Genomic DNA, 20,190 nt, shown 5'->3' with positions numbered 1-20,190 from the left:
TCTAATCAGTGCTGATAACACTTCACCTGCAACACTTTTCCCATTTGGGATGCCACACTTAAAGAAAGAAGTGGGAAAATTTCCCTTGGAAAGAAAGTCCAAAAGAAAGCAATGGAAACGATCAGAAGCACAAACTGTGTAAAAAATGGAACTAACTTCCAATATTCTGTGGAATATATTTTATATGTGCTTGTTCACTGCAGTAGATAGGTAACGAGTAGTGGGTTTAAATTACGCCAGGTGGATTAGATCAGATATAAAAACTCATTGTAGCAAAAGGAGTCAGATATTGGAATAAATTACTTGATAAGATATCTCCATTATTGAAGACTCTTAAGAAGGGGTTGGACAAGCATCACCAGAAATGCTTCACTCTGTCCCAAGTGGACAAGTCATCTGTCAGACAATCACATTTATCCATTGTAATATCATATTCTAACAGCATGTTGTTGCTCCAGAGACAAAATTCTGGCCCCAGTAAGGCCAGTGTTAAGGCTCTTAGTAATTATAACAGTACTTTTTAGTGGCTCTCTCTTGCTAAATGTGAAATTCAAACCAGTTAAACAATAACTAATACAAAGGGATATAGATTTTTGGCTTAAAATGATGAAATTGGAATGTGGAAAGCTAGCTTCCCATATAAATAAAAAGAAATGCATAAAATAGTGTAGAGCCATGTAAAACAAAAATGGGGAAAAGATCAATTGACCTTTTAATGAGTACATTTATATTATTACTGTTCTTAACAGCCAAGCTTTGAAACTTAATTAGTTTTGATTTTTATTTTACCGGTAAAGTCCTCTGAGATGCATATTTCATTTGCAAAAGCAATCTATTGTAACAGCATTCTCTCAAAGAACATTTTTCAGCTTAAAATCGTAAGTATTCAACAACATTTTAAATTTTTTATTCTAACTGAAAGATTGTCAATAGAAATGAGAAACAAAATGCTGCTTCATAACTGCCAGTTAGCTTCTAGTAAGCCACAGATATAATACTAAACAGAGAAAGTAAATGGTTGCTAAAATTGTAAAGCCCTTCTGTGACAACTTTCCAAATCTCCCAAGTTTCCGTTCTTTTCTGTTCTTCATTTTGTGTCATTTGATTACTTTGGAATAGAATATACTTACTTTTGAGGCGTTCAAGTTGAGTTGAGTTTGTGCATTAGATGAGAACAAGGTAATGAAGGTACAACTAATACTTTATATTAGTTAAGCCAGTGCTTAATTTTTTTTTTAAATTTTTGTTTTTCTTCAGCATCTATACAGATAATTCAGTTAGGATTTCTATAAAAATAGAATGCCACAAATATACTGAGTTAAAAATTATAAATAGGGTCTAGAAATACTAAAATAGGGTCTAGCAATATTGTTCTATGGATGCGTACTATGTGTAAGATTTTAACAGGTAACAGTAGTTTTAATTCCAAGGCCTCAACTTCAATTTATTGTCATAAAATAATTTTACTTAAGTCTTGTCAAGTATTTAACAGAGGTATTTCTAATCTACACTGTAGATGCAGTTTTCTTTTTTTTTTTTTTTTCCCTTTAATCTCAGTAGCTAAAAGCACACAATTGTGTACAAGATCTAAACCACATACATATTGGTGGGAGCCATAACTTGAAATCTGACAGCTCTGTTCTTGCTTATGGCATTGGGTTTCTCTGGTAATAGTGCTGCTGTACAAAGTGATCCTTTTTTCTCCACTGTAGTGGAAAAGAGTGTAGTGGGTGGTCAGTCATTCCCATTTACAGACTTGTGAAATATCAACTTTCTAAAATCCTAAATGCCTTCCTCCTAGCCCCAACTATCAAAACAGGGATTTTATTTGCCTCCCAGTACTCAATTTCCCATTATTACAATTGAGGTCTGTTACTATTTTCTTTCCTTGTCAAGTTGCAGGATGGATTAAGAGTAGAAATGTTGCAACTGACACTGCTGTAAATTCAAGTGATTAACTAAATTAATACTTCTGAAGACTGCTGAAATAGCAGATGGTTCTTCATGTTTAATTTCACTTGTCATCTAAACTACTGTTCGGTATTACTGTTTGTTATTGATGAGCATCTCCACCTGTCATTTGATACGGGTGGTATGGTAACCTAACTGAAGACAAGGTTATACGAGTCAGCAGTCTGCTTTAATTATGATACAAATTTAGAAAAAAAATTCTTACATTTGACTGCAGAATATATTGCATCTATTGGTTATTGATTTCCCTATGGGGTTTTCTGATGTCATCCTTTCTTAAGTCTGGGTCTAAGTGTTTTTCCAGTCTTGAGAACAACTTTTTGGCAAACAGAGCAACTTCGTGCAGAAGTAAGGGAATAAAGAACTTCAAAAAGGAAATTTTCCTAGGGCACCTTATACCTCATAAGCAACTAATAACTGCTGCTTTAATGAAATGTCTTTATTTCAGTTTCCCCTTCTCTCCATGTGCTCACAGTCTTTCTGTCTCCCTTTGCCCTTGGTGCTGGGTAAGCTCACTGTACAACCAACGCTTTCCTTCTGCTCCAAGTGTATTACTGCCCGCCTGTCAGGGGGCAGCTTACTTATTGCCAAGCAAGACATGCTCAAATACACTTAAAACTTACAACCCACTGGTGGTCACAAGTTAACATCACTGAGAGTTAGTGCAGTACTGATGGCTGGCAGCAATAGCACTGACTAATGTTAAATGAAGTTAACTTTGGAAACTAAATGTGTTGCCAAGTATGGCGTGACTAAAGGAAGCATCTGGAAGTATATGTACCCCCTGGGGTGCTGTAGCTTTTCTTAAATTAAACTCCTGTGAAGTAGCATGCTAATAAAAAGCAGTGTTCTGTTAAGAAAGTGATCCAGGTACCAGCAACTCTTATTGTGATCAGAAAATCTCAGTAGTTATTGATTCTTAAAACATTCCCCATTGGATCAGAATTCTTTTATCATTCTACCTCATCTAGATTCCCCCTTTTCTCAAGTGATTTCTTCCTTCGCTTTCCTGATTTTCCAGTCTTGAAAAAAATCTAATCTTCTCTGTATATTGAGCTTCCCCTATTCAGGTTTCACAGTTGCAAGTGCTTTTTTCTGCCTCTGCACTTGAACAGCTGTTTTTTCTGATCTCATCACCATTTTCTGGACAACTGCTCTTACCCAGCTTACCTCTCAGCTGCTACAAACCTGCATCCCATTGAGCTGCATTCTTTTCTATCTGCCTTCTGGTTCTACTAAAACTTCCTGCTGTTGTAGTTGTTACTGATAATGCTACTCTATAAACCCTAAAACCCCACTATACTGATGTTATTGCTAAAGAAAGTAGATACTAGAACCAAGGAAAATTAAAATAATTCAGAAGTGTTGATAAAAAGAAATAATCACGAAAGCATGAAATTATTTTAATATGCTTTAAAATTTTATTAAAACTACTTGAATTATTAATGTAAGGTTTCAAGTAATTTAGTCTTGAATGCAATCTTGAATTCTCCTGCTAAAAATCAACTTGGCAATAGCTTTCCTTCTGCCTCAAAAAGCTTCAAATCAACAAATGAAGTAAATACATAGGAACTCTGAATAGCTCCTACAATTCTCACTGAAACTTAATTTCTACAAATACATGTGACATCAAAAGATGCTCTTAGAGAATAAGTCTGTTGGCATGCTTATAAAATATCTAAAAAATTTTGAGATAATTCTTCCGATATTCTAAGTGGTGAAATGAAGTCGATGCATTATATATGAGGCTAGGATGCTGCTCAGACATGGCCTGGCTGTGCCTTCTTGTTATTCCAGCGTCTCAGAAGGTGTTAGAGGTGAAAGGGCTCTCCACCTCACTGGAGAGAGTTTAACCTTGGTGTTTGGCTGTGAAAGTCAAGGCTGTAAGTGAAAGCAGTATACAAAAATATATATAAATAGGTAAGCTAGCAAATACTACTTAATATCATATTTGTATACGGGCTGTATACTGCTTTCTTTTCTGTTTTGATATAACTTTGTTTGAGAGACACTTCAACTATGTTTTAGGTTTTTTTCACTGCAGCATAAGGAGGCTTAGCCAGCTGAACATCTGATAGGCTAGGCAGGGTTCTCATTTTAGAGCTGAATAGAAAAAGATTTTCTGGTAATTAAACAAAAAAACCAACCAAGCAAAACTAAACAAAAACCCCCATGACTATCTGGCCAAATACCTCTTGTAGCTCCCTCATCCCTATCCAGAGACAGAGCTAAGAATTATTACTACTAATATTATTTATTGATTGATTACTAGCAGTGATTATTTTTGAACTGAGTTTTAAATTGTACTGTCCAAGAAGCATAGAAGCATGGCTTTTCTGACCATGGCTCTCTTTCTGTAAACTACCTGTCCAGGTAACCTTCCTTTGGATTTGTGCCAGGGAAACAGGCAGCATGTAGTCACTTTAAATATTTGCTCATTTTTGTTCCTCAGCTGTTACGGTGTTTCTCCAGGCTGGATGACCTGCCTGGTAGCAGCAGAGTCATGCATGGTCTGGTAAGGAAAGCAGGTAAAGCAAGGTGCAGGAGTGTACTGCTTCAAAATGACCTTTATTCTTTCTTTTTTTTTTTTTTAACCCTGCTGAAAAATAACAAATTCCAACATCTGGGAAAAAGACAAAATACACATCTGTGTAATAATGATGCCTAGGAGGACCTTTGATTGAGATTAATAGAACGAGTCACACCTGTCAGAGCTTATTGCTTAAGCTTTTTGTAGAGAAGTGACAGGTGGTTTTGTTTTGGGTTTTTTTTTTTTTTTCATTTTTAATGATGTAATTCTTTTTTTTTTTTTTTATGAAAAAACAGAATTCACCATGTAGGAAAGGAATTCTGTGGAAAAACTGCAGCTGTGGAATTACAGGGTATTGCTGGTGCATCTTCTCTGACAGTATGCAAGAGAAAGATTTAGTTTTATTTTAGTGTTTTGAATGATGGCTTTGAACACTAGTTACATTATTCATTGTGGAAAGCTGCTTATCTGTGATATAAAGCTGGAGAATTTAGGCTGCATGAAGGATTTAAATGTGTTTTAGGGAAAAGCTCCTGTTAAATCTGAGGGGAGGTTGAGAATGTACGTTGTATACAGTTGCAGGACATAAACCCTTAGTTTTGCAGTTAGATTGAGATTTGAATCAAACTGATTTTTTTCTAATGTACTTTACATTTTCTCTCGTAATATTGCTGAATCCATATGTTGTTAGTGCTATAAATAAATAAACTTCAAAATCAGCCTTTACACAAAAATTCAATGAGTTTTAACGCTTCAAGATATTTGAACAGTCTGCATGTTATTATATGATAAATAAGTATAAGAGTATTAGCCTTTACAGATGTTTTAACTTAGTTTTAAGTCATAAATTAGCTTACTGATGTATTTGCAATTCCCTGTGAAGTTGTACTGTGAAAGCAAGCACTGCAATTTTAGGGAAATGTCGCATATTCTTTGTGTTAAATAAACTATATGATTCCTGGATTTGACAGCAAAATTTTTACTCAACCTTGAGAATATATGCTGTATTACAATAATAATTAGCAAACTATATTTTATAAAGCATAAAATATATCATTGCATTGGGGTACTTAGTAAAGATAGAAACGAAGTAACTGCTTGGAAAGGTTTTTTTAAAAATAACTTAATTTTTGTTTTCTACTCTCCGATTCCCCCCTCAACCTGACAACTGTGCTTGAGTTTGTTTATTTTTTATGCATAAATTTTATATAAAATATCATTTTAATTGTCATGGTTGATGGCATAGTTGTTTCCCCTTTTGTTTCTTTCAGTATACTGAGTATTTAGGCCTGAGGCAGGAAGGCATTCAGCTATGTTCGTTCTGCAATGTTGGGCTTAGAGCTACGATGCACTTTGTATCAAACCTATTTTAGAGATTCAAATGAGTTTTGGTAGCACAGCTTTCTTTATCAGACAGATTTGTTAAAATCAACAACTTTTATTTGTTTAGCAATTCTAGCAAAAAAATTGGAAGGTGTTTTAAAATGCCCTCTAAATAAAAGTTTGCAGGAATATCAGTTTTATTTAAAGAATTGTTATCTACTGGTGGCAGCCTACACAAGCATGTACTTTTCTGGAATCCTTTGGAGGTGTTCTATGTGATGGCATAACAAAAACCTCCGCTGTCTCACGCGACTAGTCTTTTTAAAGCTTCTTTTGAAGTATTTTAATTGCTAAGGCTTCCACTTTGTAGATGATGCCTCCTTTCCAATTAACGTGCATAATTAGCGTAAATCAGGACAGGAAAAATATTTCTTCTAATGATACAAACAACCTTGAGTGTTTGTGAAAGAACTCTCTCTGGGCTGCTTGCTTCCTGCCCCTCCATGTATTCTCTGGTTTATGAAGTTAAATGCAGCTTCAGAAAAATATCTGAATAGGTAAATAACTGTAAAGTATTCATAAATTATTTAAAAAGCAACTGCAAGTCCAGTAATAGTATAAAGATTTTTGGTTTTTTAATATCGTCATTAATTTTTTGGAGTATATAAACTTACAAGAGAGAATTTTCTGTTATGGAGTTTTAAAGATTAAAAATGCAACATAAATTCTTTTTCTTAAAATATGCATAAAAAGAAAAATAATGATTTACTTGCAAAGTGAAGTCCTAAAAAAATGAAATTAAGTTTTAATTCTGTTTCAATAATATGTGTGTGTATGTATGTGTGTATATTTACGAATTACAATATGATTTCTATGTATATAGAATTTTTAAAGAATTTTTCATTTGTAGTACAGGTTAGTTAATGTCCAGTTAATGAGGCAAAGATATGTGTGAATGAAACAAAAGGTCTATGACTTGTTCTCATATAAATACATTTCTATGAATTATGTTGGCTCTGAATTTGCACCATTGTATTTCAAAGCAAATATAGATTTTCAGTGAGCATCCTGTCCTACACGTAGTGAATTGAGTGTCTTGCACATATTTGGTTTTATTTGCCAGTTCTTAGCAAATAAAACCCTTCATGCATAATAAGACTAAACCAAATTTTCCTGATAGCAGGGATGAAAAACAAATTTTGAATAGCTTCTTTGGGAGAGGGATGAAGGGATTCTGCCTTTTGTTGTCTGACCTAAACATAGTAAGCATAACAGCACTGATGAAGAACAATTGCAGTGCTAGACTGTACTCTTTTGCATAGCCAATGATGTAATGATATCTATTATAGACTAAGCATTTTAATCTTACTAGACTTTAAAAACTTACTGTCATTATATTGTTATATCTGTCATACATGCTAGGGATGGAAAGGGTTTTCTAGCTCACTTTTTTACTGTAATTCTTGGCAATGGTGTTTCAAGTGTTACAATTACCCATGTACGGAAGTACCTGCTGGCTATAGGGAGCTGCCAAGGCTGGGAGCAATCTCAGAACATCTTCTCAGTCATCTTCTCTCTGTTCTCCTTACAGTGACCCATAATGCTTGGGAGAAGTTGGTTATTTATGCAGCATTTTGCATATTACACCTCTGAAGCTGTGTTCTGGGTACACTGTACCAAATGTAGCAAACTTCTTGTACAGCCAAAGAGTGTGACAGAATCCTTGGATTGTGTCTGTGTTGTGACTGTTGTACAAGATGCTTGATCTATAGAGTCCTGTAAAGTTTTTTTTTCTCACTCTCTCGGGTATTGGTTCATTTTACAGTTCTCTCTTACATATCTATTTTAATAGCTCCCAGGGTTACCAAATAACCATATATTCAGCTCTATTCTATCAAACATCTCTTATGTTTTAGGAGAAAGTTCTAAAAGATTTTTTTTTGACAGATTTCACAGCCTTGAAATGCAATGCTTATTACTTTCTACTGTAAGAAAAGATAGATAGTTGTTCCTCTAAAACTGTGAGGAGCCACTGTTAGTGACATGAAATCATGTGCTTCACACATACTTTGAACTTCTCACACTATGAAGAAAAGATCTTTTTCAGTCTAATTTTTAATTACAAATTTTTATGCCATAGGAGCATATTTTTGAAGATGTAACTTGATGAAGTGACTTGAGATACTAAAAATAGAAGGATATGTAAATCAAATCAGGAGATTTTTACTCAGCCTGACACACCTCGAGCATTAGTTACTAAAAAAATCTTAAATGGCATTCGCCATGTTAATTTTGAAAAACCAATTCTGTGTTATCAAATCTAATAGTTATCAGATTTGAAATATCAATATAAATCAAGGAACTGTGGTGATCTCACTAGCAAAAATTCCCCTCATCCCGTGCTTTCCTCTTGCTAAGCACAAATACGCAAAATGTTCCACAAGGCTCAGCACACATCTTGCTCACCAGGAGTTCGTAATTGTTACAAACCCTGCTGGAACTCCAAACGCTGTAAGTGCTGCATACTTGCTTCTCATTATCTAAGCTCTGTGTTAATTCTCTTGCAGATGGCTATGTGCCTCATGTCCTGGCTTAGGACAATTTTTTTTTTTTTACATTTCTTTCCTGTCACTTATATATTCTGCTCACTACCACATATGTGAAAGTGAAGCATGACGCACTATTTTCTGTAGTTTTTGAAAGCTTTTAAATGATTCATAACTTCTTTATATAGCTGGTTTTACTGCAAATGTTGAGCAGCATGCAGATTGTATAGGCCAGAGTCCTTTCTGGAGAACTCAGTGGCCTTCAAGGTGAAAACATTATTTGAAGGACTCTAAGATTGGTTCAGTGCAGAAGTTTTGTTTTTTTCTTCTGTTCCCTTTGTTAGGGTTATCCATACCTTTTTGTCTGGAGAACATACTGCTCCAGTGTGGTAGTCCTTGGAAAGGCAGAGTGAGAGGCAAAAAATGCCTCCTTCAGAGTGTGTTGTGAAATAAATTTGCCCTCTCATGTGCACAGTTTCTCAAAAAAAGAGGATTTTGTATAAAAGTGCTATCTTTTAAATTTTTAAATCCCACTTATTTGGGGATGTGGTTGCAGAGATAAAGCTAGGATCAAAATCACTGGAATTTGGACTCCTGGAATTCAGTGGTGTTCAATGACAAAGGTTTTAAGAATTATTTTTTTTTTCCTGAGCTTTCTCGATTTTAACTCATGCTCCACCTTGATCTCAGTGCCTGTTTTGTTTATGCTAGGTAAGGGCTGATACTGGGTGCTAATAAACTACTATCCTATTAATATAATGATCAGGTCCTAAATTTCAATAGTTCTTCTGAAATAGTAATACTGCTCAGATGGTTCAAGAAGTACTTACAATTTCTGGAACAGTAACCACAATGATATTTTTGTCCCTTAGGTGGCAGCATATGACTTCACTCTTCCAGTTAATACTCCTCAGGCTGACTTCGCATTGACACAGCCAAGCCCTGTATCTGCAACTTCAGCTGGATCCGTAAAGCACATTGTTGCTCCTCGGCCACAGGCAGTGACTGTGGCTCTTCCATTCTGTAGAGTTAAAGCAGTTGGTAGGTAAACTAGGGACTTAAGCAAATGGTGGATACTTATATTTGTAGTGATGTTTTTGCATGTATTGCAGAGAATTACTACTTAACTGAAACTTGATTGATAATTGTATAATTTGTAAATTTCTTGGAAACTTGCAAAATTTTCAAATTTTTATTTGTATTTAAATATGTGTAAAGCTGAACTTTCTATACATAATTATGACACGGTGGGAAAATATGTTTTTTCTTATATAGCCCTTTGCAGTATATAAAAATTAGTTTACCAAACCTCACTTTTGCTTCTACTCATTCACTAGTCTTTCTAGACCATATCATGCAGACCCCAGTATTTACAGCAGTTAATCTGCAAAGTGTAGAAAAGTAGCATGTCATTCATACTCCTTTTTTTTTGGTGTTTTTTTTTTTTTTTTGTCTTACCCTGTCAAAGCTAAGAGCTCTAGCTGTATTTAAAACTCCTTTAAAATGCCTCTGTCTGTCCCTGATCCCATCTGAGACAACTGGTGGTAATTTAGTTCATTTGCTTCTGTTTGCTTTTATGTGCAGAACTGTACTCTTTCGGCCTGTCAGAATTTGTTAATAGCCAAAGTTACAGGCTGTTTGCCTGCAGCAAGAAATTGATATCTTAAATGATTCTTCTCTGCTTTTCTCAGAAATAATCTGTGGTTCTCTTTAGTCTCCTGTCTGATCCTTATAGTCATGTAGACCTACACATTGTGAATATTTGAATCCACTAGGTTTCCTCATCTCAGTGTTTAATATGTAGTTGCTGTTTATTTGTGATGAGACTCAAGTGCTGAGTGTCTTCCTGGAATGATGTTTGTGTAATGTTTAAACATCTTGGGAGCACTGAAGGAGGCTTGGCCAATTAAAGGCATAATGTGGGGTAAAAGCAACTCCAATTTATTAGGTTTTATCTGTTTGGGGTTTTTTTTGTTTCTTTTCTTTTTTTTTCCCTGTAAGGCTTTAACTTAAGTCTTACTTTTGAGATCTTCTAAGATACCAAAGAAATCGGAGAGACCTTCTTTAGATCCTGTGGTGGAAGTAAATTCATATTAAACATTTCTAAATATATTTAGTTTAAGAACACGTAGAATAAAGATAAATGTTCATATGTACATGAGATTAGTAGAAGGCACGTCTCTAAGTAAAAAATCATGAATCAAAGTGACAAATTTCTAGTGCAGAAGTGATTTATGTAACCTGAAGAAAAAATAAAATGTTTATTTCCCTTTCTTTGTGGAATAATAAATCAATACAATCAGTAAGTCTCGCTAATAAAAGATAATCTTATATAAATTTTATCACGAATTTGTACTTCTGCCACACAGAATTTCTTCAAAGTTTTTTTCCCTGTGACATTTTTTGTGGTTGACTGGGATTCAGACTGCACAGGACAGTGCATTTGGCACTTAAATCAACAGCTTATATCTGGTGCTTATACTCATATTGTTCACCTTGAGAAAAGAATCATGAAAATCTTGGAACAGTCAACCCAGTCTTTTAACTTCAGTGTAGTCAATATGTTTTCAATCCATCATGGAACTTTTTTTGAATTTTTTTAAAAACAAAGTCTGTAGACTGTTTCAGCACCTGGGAGGGAAAGCAGGTCTCTTAATTAAATACTTGTAAGACTTTTCCCTTGGAGACTGCTTATTATTATGTAAGAAAGCACTGAAAGAGGAAAAAAACCCCTCAACCCACACCAGAAAACTCAACTGGAAAAACCACAAGCCCTACCTCAGCTAGACACAGAGGAAGAGGACATATTATCAATGTAATAGCCTCATGTGAGCTGACTTTTTTTTTTCCTTTTAAATCAGTCTCACATTTTTTTGTGGGTGGATGATTTCCTTTCTTTTTCCTCCTAGACTTTCAGTTGTGCTGTGTTTTCCTTGTACAGGCAGTTTCTATGAGAGGTGAGGACTTTGTGAGTGACATAGTTGCATATTGGTGGAAGCATTCCAGCAGATTACGTTCCCTAGATATTAGTTTATAGAGTTTATATGCCTGTGCTTAAGAGAAATACGGATAGTATTGTTATTTACATAATGTGACATATGTAATTAGGAAATCCTTTGGGCTTTTTAGGGGGGGAAGAGAATTGATCAACACATTTCCTCACTGAGTGTGAAACAAACTTGCAGATTTTAATAAACGGATACTCTATGCTTGCTAGGTTAATTTCCAGTGTTTAATCAAGAAGCAAAATGAGGCCGTGGGAACATATACCTTTGTTTTCCTAAATCCTTACTTAAAACTTCATCCTTTGTGACAGTTTCTTTTTCTCCAGCTATACGAAATTAAGAAAAATGCTGGTTTTTATAAAATCTTTCAAGTCTTTTCTGATGATTACCATCACAAATGTAAATGCATTCAACTGCAGTATAAAGGTCATGTGGCTCTCTATTTATAGCATCTTTATGTGTAGAAGAGATGCTGTAAGTCTGCTAGATACAAAATTTAAATAATTTTAATGTGGCTAAAGGTTCATTATAAGACAGAAAGTTAAATTACAGTAACTATATAGTATGGGAACAACAGAAAGAAAATACAGCTTTAAAACAAGGGGAGAAACTTTTCTGCTAAACATGTGCAGAAACAATGATTTTATGAATGGACTTTGAGGAAATTTTTGTCAAAATAATGGTGTATAAACATCTTAGATTATTTTTTCCAATAGTACTTAAATCACCATTGGAGTTCTCCTCAATGGAACTTAAATTTGCACAACATTCAAGTGGCATATATTTCAACATTGCCGGTGAAAGTCTGAATTCTCAGGTATGTAATCACAAGTGTTGTTATAGATATTCTTGGGTATAGCTTTCAATTACTCAAAAATAACTGGGAAAAGAAGACAGATTTGGAACTAAAAACTCAGTCATATTCCAAATATCTGGTTTAAATATAAATAAGTTTTCTCATTGCCATTTTGTTCAGTTTTTGATTTTATGTTTGTCTTTTGATTACTAGAAATTTTTCCAAAACTCAAAACTGGGCTTGTCCTGACTCTGATATTTGAGAAAGTGTGGGCACCATGAGAAATTGACCATGAGTTGTGTAAGAAATAGCTTGCTTCCAAAGTTTTTCTGCCTCTGCCTACACTAGTAAACCAGGCAGTGACAGTGCAGGAATCCAATCAATGTGCCATGGTGGTCCATACAGTTAAATTGCTGTCCCAGTACCTTGTATGGTACTGATCTCTACCAACTGGCACTCTCCCAAAAAAATTCCTGGTCATGATTTAGGTCTTAATGGGAAGGAGGCACTGAATAGGATATTTGACCACAGCCATTCTGTTTTGGAACATAAAGAATTTGGCTGTATGAATGTAAAACATACCATAACATAATTTCTTGTTTCTCAGTCCCAAAGGCTTTGTTTGGAAATTATAAAAAAATATTTTTGGCAATGATGAAAACACTTGAAACGCTTTTTCAAGTATCTTCAGAAAACAATGATAATACAAAGTCAAGGTCTTTTCCTAAGTTTGGATGTGTTAGGAGTTGAAAGAGCAACTCTGAAATAAAGGAATGGAATTTTTTTTTATTTCCACTGTCGTCTCATTGAATTGAAAGAATGGGTTTTGAAAACCTGTTCTGAACTCTTGCTTTTTCAACATATCCATCTGTAAGTCTAGATGTCATGACCCATGTGTTTAGTGCTTGCTATGCTTCATTTGTATCCAGAAGAACTCATTTCTGTTTGGCTAAGCACTCCCACTGTGATGCTTTGATCTATTTACCTTGCATAAATTCTTGGAAGAAAGTATTGCCCTTTGTGAATGTAGTGAGTGACTGGAAAGCATCTAGTCTGTGCTGATAGACATACTCATCTTCTCACCTTACAGATATAATAAACTGGGTTCTTCATTGCTTTCTTGCTTTTACTCTGATCTGATTGCAAAAAGAATGCTTAGGATAGAGCAATATGAAAAGTATCAAGGCGTTTGCTGCTTTCTCTTTTCCATCATGTCCTTTCTTTGCAAATATTTACAGAAGCTTGACCTGAAGAATGTCTCCAGGCAGCAGTTGACATGGAAATTGAATTGTGATGATGCAGGCAAAAATAAAGAAGATGGTATTTTTAAATTTAGTCTGCAGACTGGATTTCTTGATCCAGGACAAAAAGTCCGTATTGCTGTATTGTTCTGCCCTTGTAAGTAATTTTCTGAATTCTTCTACAGATAGTTTGGCCAATATACCATTTTCATAGATTTGATAATCTTTTGATAATTGATATTTGACTTTTTATGATGAATCGTAACTAGTACTTGTTTCGATTAACTTCCAGTTAACGTGATTAAATAATGAGCTGAAATGCCAAAAGAAAGGTGTGTTGTGGTTCTGAGAAAATAAGACAGCTGCAGACCTAACAGAAAGCATGGAATTGATAGCACTATTTGAAAAGTCTGGTTTGCACATATAAAGCATCAAGTTTTGCATCTATGAAGCATCAAAGGCTGGCATAGCTGAATCATTTTCAGTACTGCTCCTTCATGTGCATTTAGGTTGACTGACAGATACTAAAGCTTTCCAAGAGTACTTGGAATGTGTATGAACTTTTTTCCTAAATAGCCGTAATCTAGATAAGAATGGAAATTTCCTGCTTCAATGAGATACAAAATCACTTAGCTATGGTATTTTCCGAGTAGCCTGCTCAGGCAACCAGACCCTAAGTAAAAAACATAAAATAGATTTCTAACAAAACTTGGGAGCGTGCAGGAAGATGCTAATCAACCACGTACACCAGAAGAGGAATGGCAGAACATGAATATTGGGTTTCTACCTTATTCCCAGTCAAGTGTTTAGGGTAGAGAGTAATGTAACACTGTATTTGAGTTGATAAAGCCCACTAGCTTATGCAGCTGATGCCTACAGAACTCGGTCATTTTGACAGTTTTAAGTGGCCTACTTTTGGGGCCCTGGCATTCTCAAGGGGAAGAGAAGTTGTTTTTTCAGTCGCATCTGATCCCAAGTCAGCAAGTGAGCATCCTTGTCCTAAAGAAAGATGTTGCTGCTGTTCTTTATGATAGGATTGAAATCTATAACCTCACTTAAGTACTGGGAACTATTTAATATAATTATAAATAAATAAAAAAATATAGGTATAAGAGTCTTGCCATGATTCTGTATGATAAATTGAGAAGACTGTATTAGATGTTGCTCCGCAAACATGTGAATATGCAAGAGTGGTATTTAATTGCACATGTTGCTCAGAGTTGCTTGCTATACTACAAAACATTTTTCCATGGTTTTATGCTTTGTTGGTAGCTTTTGTCTTCAACTTATGGTTGAAGAAAAATCACATCAACTTGTGATTTTGCTTCATGAAGTGGAAAAGTAATTAATATATATTGATTTTTGCAGAATTATTTAGAAGGTCATTTGTTTTAAGTTCTTTTAATTTTTTGTTTCAAGTAGCAAATTCTGACTTTTCTGAAGTAGTATTTCTTTGTGGATATAATACCTTGAAAGTTTCTGACCCAATCAGTATCTATAGTGGTAGTTTTTACACTTCTGAGCTGTCAATGAGGCATCCTTTTAGAAATATGTATTTAAATTATGCCATTAAATTATATATTGTTACAGACTAAACTGCTAGAAGAAAGTTAAATGGCATTTACTATTGGAAGGTTGAGCAAAAATATTTAGAGCATGTTTCTGGCTTTGATGCATCACTTTGTCTCCACTTCTTCTACATTCCTCCAAAGAAATTGCAACCCCCCTGGTTTTTGGGTCTGAACCACAAATTTATGAAACAGCCATAAAAATGTGTTCAGTGTAATAAAAATTTTTTACTAGGTAGGTTCTATATTGTACTTCATGTAATCCTTGTTTTTGGAACAAAATGATGTGATCTCATCTTTGTCTTGTCTATGCTGTTCCTCAGTCAGTTTTTAGTGATAACTTACATAGGTTATTAAAAGAAAATAAACATAGATGAAAATTTTTGTTAAAGAATTTGTTTTGGGAGTAATATGAAATAAAAAATCCAAGGATACTAGGTAAAATGAATAAAAATATTGTCCAAGGGTGTGAGAAAATGTTAGAATATAAAAATCAGAAGGAGTTAAACACTGGGAGCAGGATGACAAGATTGGACAAAATGCAGAGACATATCATAGGAGAAAAATCTGGAAGTTATCTCAGATGTTCAGTTTTACAAAGTGTTAGAAATATGGACTTGGAATCTCAGTTTACTCATGAAGGATGTAAGGATCTACTCAAAGCATGTCTTTGGGTAAACTTCTGTATTTTGAGAAACTGTTGAGATGCAACTCAGAGGAAAAACAGGTTAAGGAAGTAGAGGAACAGAAACATATTATGACCCCAGGTCTTTGGAGGAAGAATGTAGAGGGAAGAGGAATGGAAGCCTAGAAGGTTGGAAAGTGAAAAACAAACGCTCATAACCTTCTGTTTTTCCTTGAGATGCAATTAAAAAATACACATGCAGTTTACTGTAACTCTATTTCTTTCAAACATTTTTTTTTTCTCCTTTCATAAATTTCTGCTTTGCTTTCAATAAGGTATCATATTTTTTTTCAGCAGTATTTCAGATAGTAAAGCCTACAAAATAAGTGTTGTAACTTTGAGAAGGTATTCTAATAGATATTTTTGCAGAGTGTGCCTATGATTAGAATAATTGTGGATCATACTAAAATGATCACTTGTGAAGAACACATATAAACATTTTTGTCTGCTTTGAATTTGAGAAACATTTTCTTCTAAAAGGAGATGGAATAGCTGCATTTTGCATTGATTAGGTTAATGTATATAGCTTGGAAAAGAAAATGGCTCAGGGCAATATTAGACGTGGTAGATAAAAAGAATAAATCTGTATTTCCAGATATCTGGTGATTTTTAGGGCGCAGATGAGCACAGAGTCTCATTTTCTCCTTCACTGAATATAACTACTCTTCCTTGTAAGAGAACATTAGATACATCAAAACCCACACAGGAGACCTAGTTAATGAGTATGGTGTGCTAATCACCTTTATAGGTTTGTACTGTACAGTTGTAGTATGTGGGGGTGAACAAACCTTAAAATGAACTTTGAATGTACATTAGAGTAATTTGTTTAAATATGCCACAACATTTATAATGACAGTGCAAAATGCTATAGTAAGCTACAGTGTTAAATTAAATGCAAGAGTTTATATAATGTGTGGTAGTATGATGCTACCTGTTTAAAAAAGCATGCTAAATTTAATAGAGAGTCTCAAGAACTGAAGTTATATTAATATGATCCTCTTCTGCTGTACTATAGAATAATGCATTAACAGTATATGAAAAATTTCACTGTATCTTATTGTAATATGAAAAAACTTATCTGCAATATAACAAGTTACAATAAATCTGTGCTCTGGGATCCCGTGTGGAAAAATACTTACAAATGCACCTGTGAGTTACCAGGAGTTCAGTGCCCCTGGAAGATGCGATAATCATGTAATGGGCACAGATGACCATGATGACCTCCATCTTCTAAGTTTTTTTCTGCAGTAGTAAGATATTAAATAACTATGCCTTTTAACAGTTTCTGTGGAGAAATGGTTATTTACTTTAGATTTTTTTTTTCTTCTTTTTTTTTGTAGGGCTTACCTTTAAGTTTTAACTACCTGTGATTTTTCTGCTTTGAAGTCTGTATTTCAGTGTATGCAAATTCTTCACTGGCACCCATTTATGCTGAAAGTGTATATATGCAATAAGGCATGAATTACCGGAAAGTCCAAGGCAACTAAACTAAAAGTGCTTATTTGGGAGGGAGACAAGTGTAGGAACTGAATAACAATCTAATACAAAGTTAAGAGGGTGAGAAGAGCAGATGGTGATTTTACTTTCTTCCCACACACTCTCAAAAGATCAAAACCTATGCTATTATACAGATAAGATTTCTGGGGGAAAAAGAAAATAAAAAATTAAATTTGTGCTGCTAGAGAGGAACAAGGAATATGGACACCCTTAAAGAGGTGGCTGTTTAAACTAGCTTTTGCTGCTAGCTTAAATTGCAACTGAAACAGGTAGGGTGGAAGGTGTGGGGAGTTGAAATATTTCTCCTCCAGAAGTGTGTGAGCAGTATCGGATGGAGAACTTGCATATGTGTATAACTGACTTTTGGTAGAAATATAATCTGTTTATGTTTCTATTAACAAGGAATCTGCATAAAGTATAGTCCCAGGATAGCATCCTAGGGAGTTAGGCGCTCTGAACTGGATGGGCTTTCTAGTGTGAATTAGACTGAAAATGAAGCAGCTAATGAATATATGCACTTCGAGGAGTTGTGTTCCTTTATTCAGGGTTTTTTCTCAGATAAGGCAATGAATGCTTATTTCCCCTAATAAATATATCTAGAAAAGACAATGGGGAAATTTCTCATATAATTGTACAGATTTTGTTAGCCCTTGGCAAATTTAGATTGGCAGATTTGTAAATACCATCAAATCTCCCTAAGGAAAACTTTCACATCTGCTGGACTGCTTGTTGTTTGCCCTATAGAAATTAATGGTGGTATATCGGAATGGTAACAGCAGCACAAGCTTTGACAGTAGTCATGAAAGGTGTGATTAATAGAATAAATTCATGACTTCAGCTGTTATTTCAGGACATAATTGTCATTAATTTCAAAGTAATTTATTTAACATGAAATATCCTGAAAACATTGGTCCTAGGCATTACAAACTGATGAACAGAACTTAATGAAATCACTTCTTTTGTCTTTGTGTCTGTTTAAAATGAGGACAGTATTGCACTAGTGTTTCTGACGAGCAATAAATTATTGGCTTACATATTATGCAGAATTTTGGTGTTAGTAACTGTGTGGAGCCGCACACAGAATGATCAGCGATGGAGAATAAGCACTGTCTGTTCTGCCTTCTGAGTGAGTCAGGGATTCTACGGCAAACAGATGTGATCACGTAGTTAATGGATTTGTTAGAATTGTTATGTACAGTATGGATGAAAAGCTTGTATGAGGAAAGCTTAACACTACTCTTTTGAAGGTTTAACTTTGGAACTGTGGTTAATATAAATATTTTAAACTGTGAGTGTGTGAAAATTGCATTTTCTTTGGTACTGACATATGCTCCTCTAGTTTTCTTTCTTCGTGGTGTTCCATCCCTATGGCATTTATTGGTTATGGCCTTTCACTTTCATTTACCATATGTCATACATATGTATGAAGATAGGATACCAGAAATATGGTTTAGTTAGAGCACGGCTGTAGGACAGTAGACTGTCTAGCTTGTATATGGGAGTAACTTGTATAGAACATCTTTTCTTACAAGCATGTAAAAAATATCCTGTTTGGCTCTTCAGCTACCTCCATGACGTTTTCTGATGCTCTCTCACCTTTCCCTCATAAAAGAGCTAAGCGCCAGAAAAAGGCGTGCTCTTGCTGTATCAAAACCTAGAAGCACAAGCTTCTTAGCCTTCTCAGCAGTATTGTCTCCTAAAGTTGATTTCCATTTAACAGGGATTTAGCCAGGCGTTGCAAACACTGCAGCAAGTTCCTATTTCATCTGGTTTTTTACTTTGCCAGTTTCGTGTTTTCTGGTCTGAAATGAAGGGATCCACAGGCCATGTTCTGGTGAGCTAATAGGCTTCCATGAAACTCCTCTGTTATCATCTCCATGAAGAAATTGGCTTTTATGAGGAAGGAATAAGACAAAATATTTTGAAGATACTAGGTTTTCTTCTTTGTGTATGTAAACAATTGCAGCTCTTTCTCAGGCTGTGAAAATAATTATCTGAGCTAGTCTCAGAAGAGCTTGTCATGTGTATTTTGTTTGCAGTGACACATGTGCTCATACAGACACATAAAATACAAAATTGTTTTGCTGTCTCTTTCCTTCTTAAATATTAGGTGAGGATGTTTACATACTTAGTAATCTGATGACATAGGGGAATCAAAGGGAAAGGTGTTCTTGAAAATGAAGAGATTAAACTTTTGGGGTTGTCTTACAACACATCATGCAGATTTGTTTCTAAATACAAGAGGTGTTTGTTAGTTGGCCCTCAACATTTTTTATTTTGCTAGCTCTTCAGCAGGTAGGAATGACTGCACTGCATGTTTTGGAACACCATTTTGACAGTGTAATGGGTTTGGAAGGAAGAGCCTTGCTCCCTGTATCAGTGAAAGAAAATGTGCTTTTCCATCCTAGAGAAAACTGCCTTGCAGCAGTTAGCAAAGATGGCATGAGAAAGAGCAGAAAGCAAGGAAATGGGAGATGCTGTCAGTGGAGGGTAGAACCTGTCCTACTGGCTTGTGTGAGGCTGACTTCGCGACAGTATAGGTTTTAGAGTCATCTGTTAAAATGTAGTAGTGATTGCTATCTTAAAAGGCACCAACTTTTTCTTGTCTTGGCAGTCAGATGCTTTTCATATTTATTCCTTTATAAAATTACCATTCTCTGTGTTAATTAGTGTAATTTATAATATGACTGTGATTCTTGAAATTCTGAGAAGCGTTACATTGATGTTGTATGTAAAGGAATATTAATACAATAAATGAAGAACTCTGAAAAATTTCCAGCAAATTAAAAAAATATGATTTTCTGGTTTGCTACAGGCAAGTGTTCTAAGCTTTCTTAATAAGTAATTCTTATACAACACTTACTGTACGTTAAGCTAAATTTTGAGCAAGAAAGCAATACTGATGACTTTTTAAAAGAAAAAAACCAAAACCTGAAAAACTGTCATTATAAATCCTTTAGTTGCATGTATTTATGGTAATATAATTTTGTGGTGTTTGTTTGTGTGTTTTTCTGTGTGTTGTGGTTTT

At 34.8% G+C, this 20,190-nt stretch overlaps 2 protein-coding genes across 2 annotated transcripts in view; both read left to right on the top strand.

Moving 5' to 3' along the window:
* The window catches only part of LOC104834210 (chromosome unknown open reading frame, human CXorf22), a 40,944-nt gene extending 32,953 nt beyond the window's left edge, over positions 1–7,991 (top strand). The window contains exons 22-23 of the mRNA XM_010571385.1: positions 4,424–4,486; positions 7,965–7,991. Coding sequence (XP_010569687.1) covers positions 4,424–4,486; positions 7,965–7,991 — 90 coding nt within the window. The remainder of the gene's footprint in view (positions 1–4,423; positions 4,487–7,964) is intronic.
* A 265-nt stretch (positions 7,992–8,256) lies between these two features.
* The window catches only part of CHDC2 (calponin homology domain containing 2), a 78,726-nt gene continuing 66,792 nt past the window's right edge, over positions 8,257–20,190 (top strand). The window contains exons 1-3 of the mRNA XM_010571384.1: positions 8,257–8,335; positions 8,715–8,779; positions 9,243–9,411. Of these exons, the coding sequence (XP_010569686.1) occupies positions 8,257–8,335; positions 8,715–8,779; positions 9,243–9,411 (313 nt within the window). The remainder of the gene's footprint in view (positions 8,336–8,714; positions 8,780–9,242; positions 9,412–20,190) is intronic.

Source organism: Haliaeetus leucocephalus, unplaced genomic scaffold (genome assembly GCF_000737465.1).
Source record: "Haliaeetus leucocephalus isolate CR32 unplaced genomic scaffold, Haliaeetus_leucocephalus-4.0 Scaffold317, whole genome shotgun sequence".
In the NCBI taxonomy this organism is placed as follows: Eukaryota; Metazoa; Chordata; class Aves; order Accipitriformes; family Accipitridae; genus Haliaeetus; species Haliaeetus leucocephalus.
The sequence above is the reverse complement of the archived record's forward strand: the minus strand, read 5'-3'. Positions and strand labels throughout refer to the sequence as shown.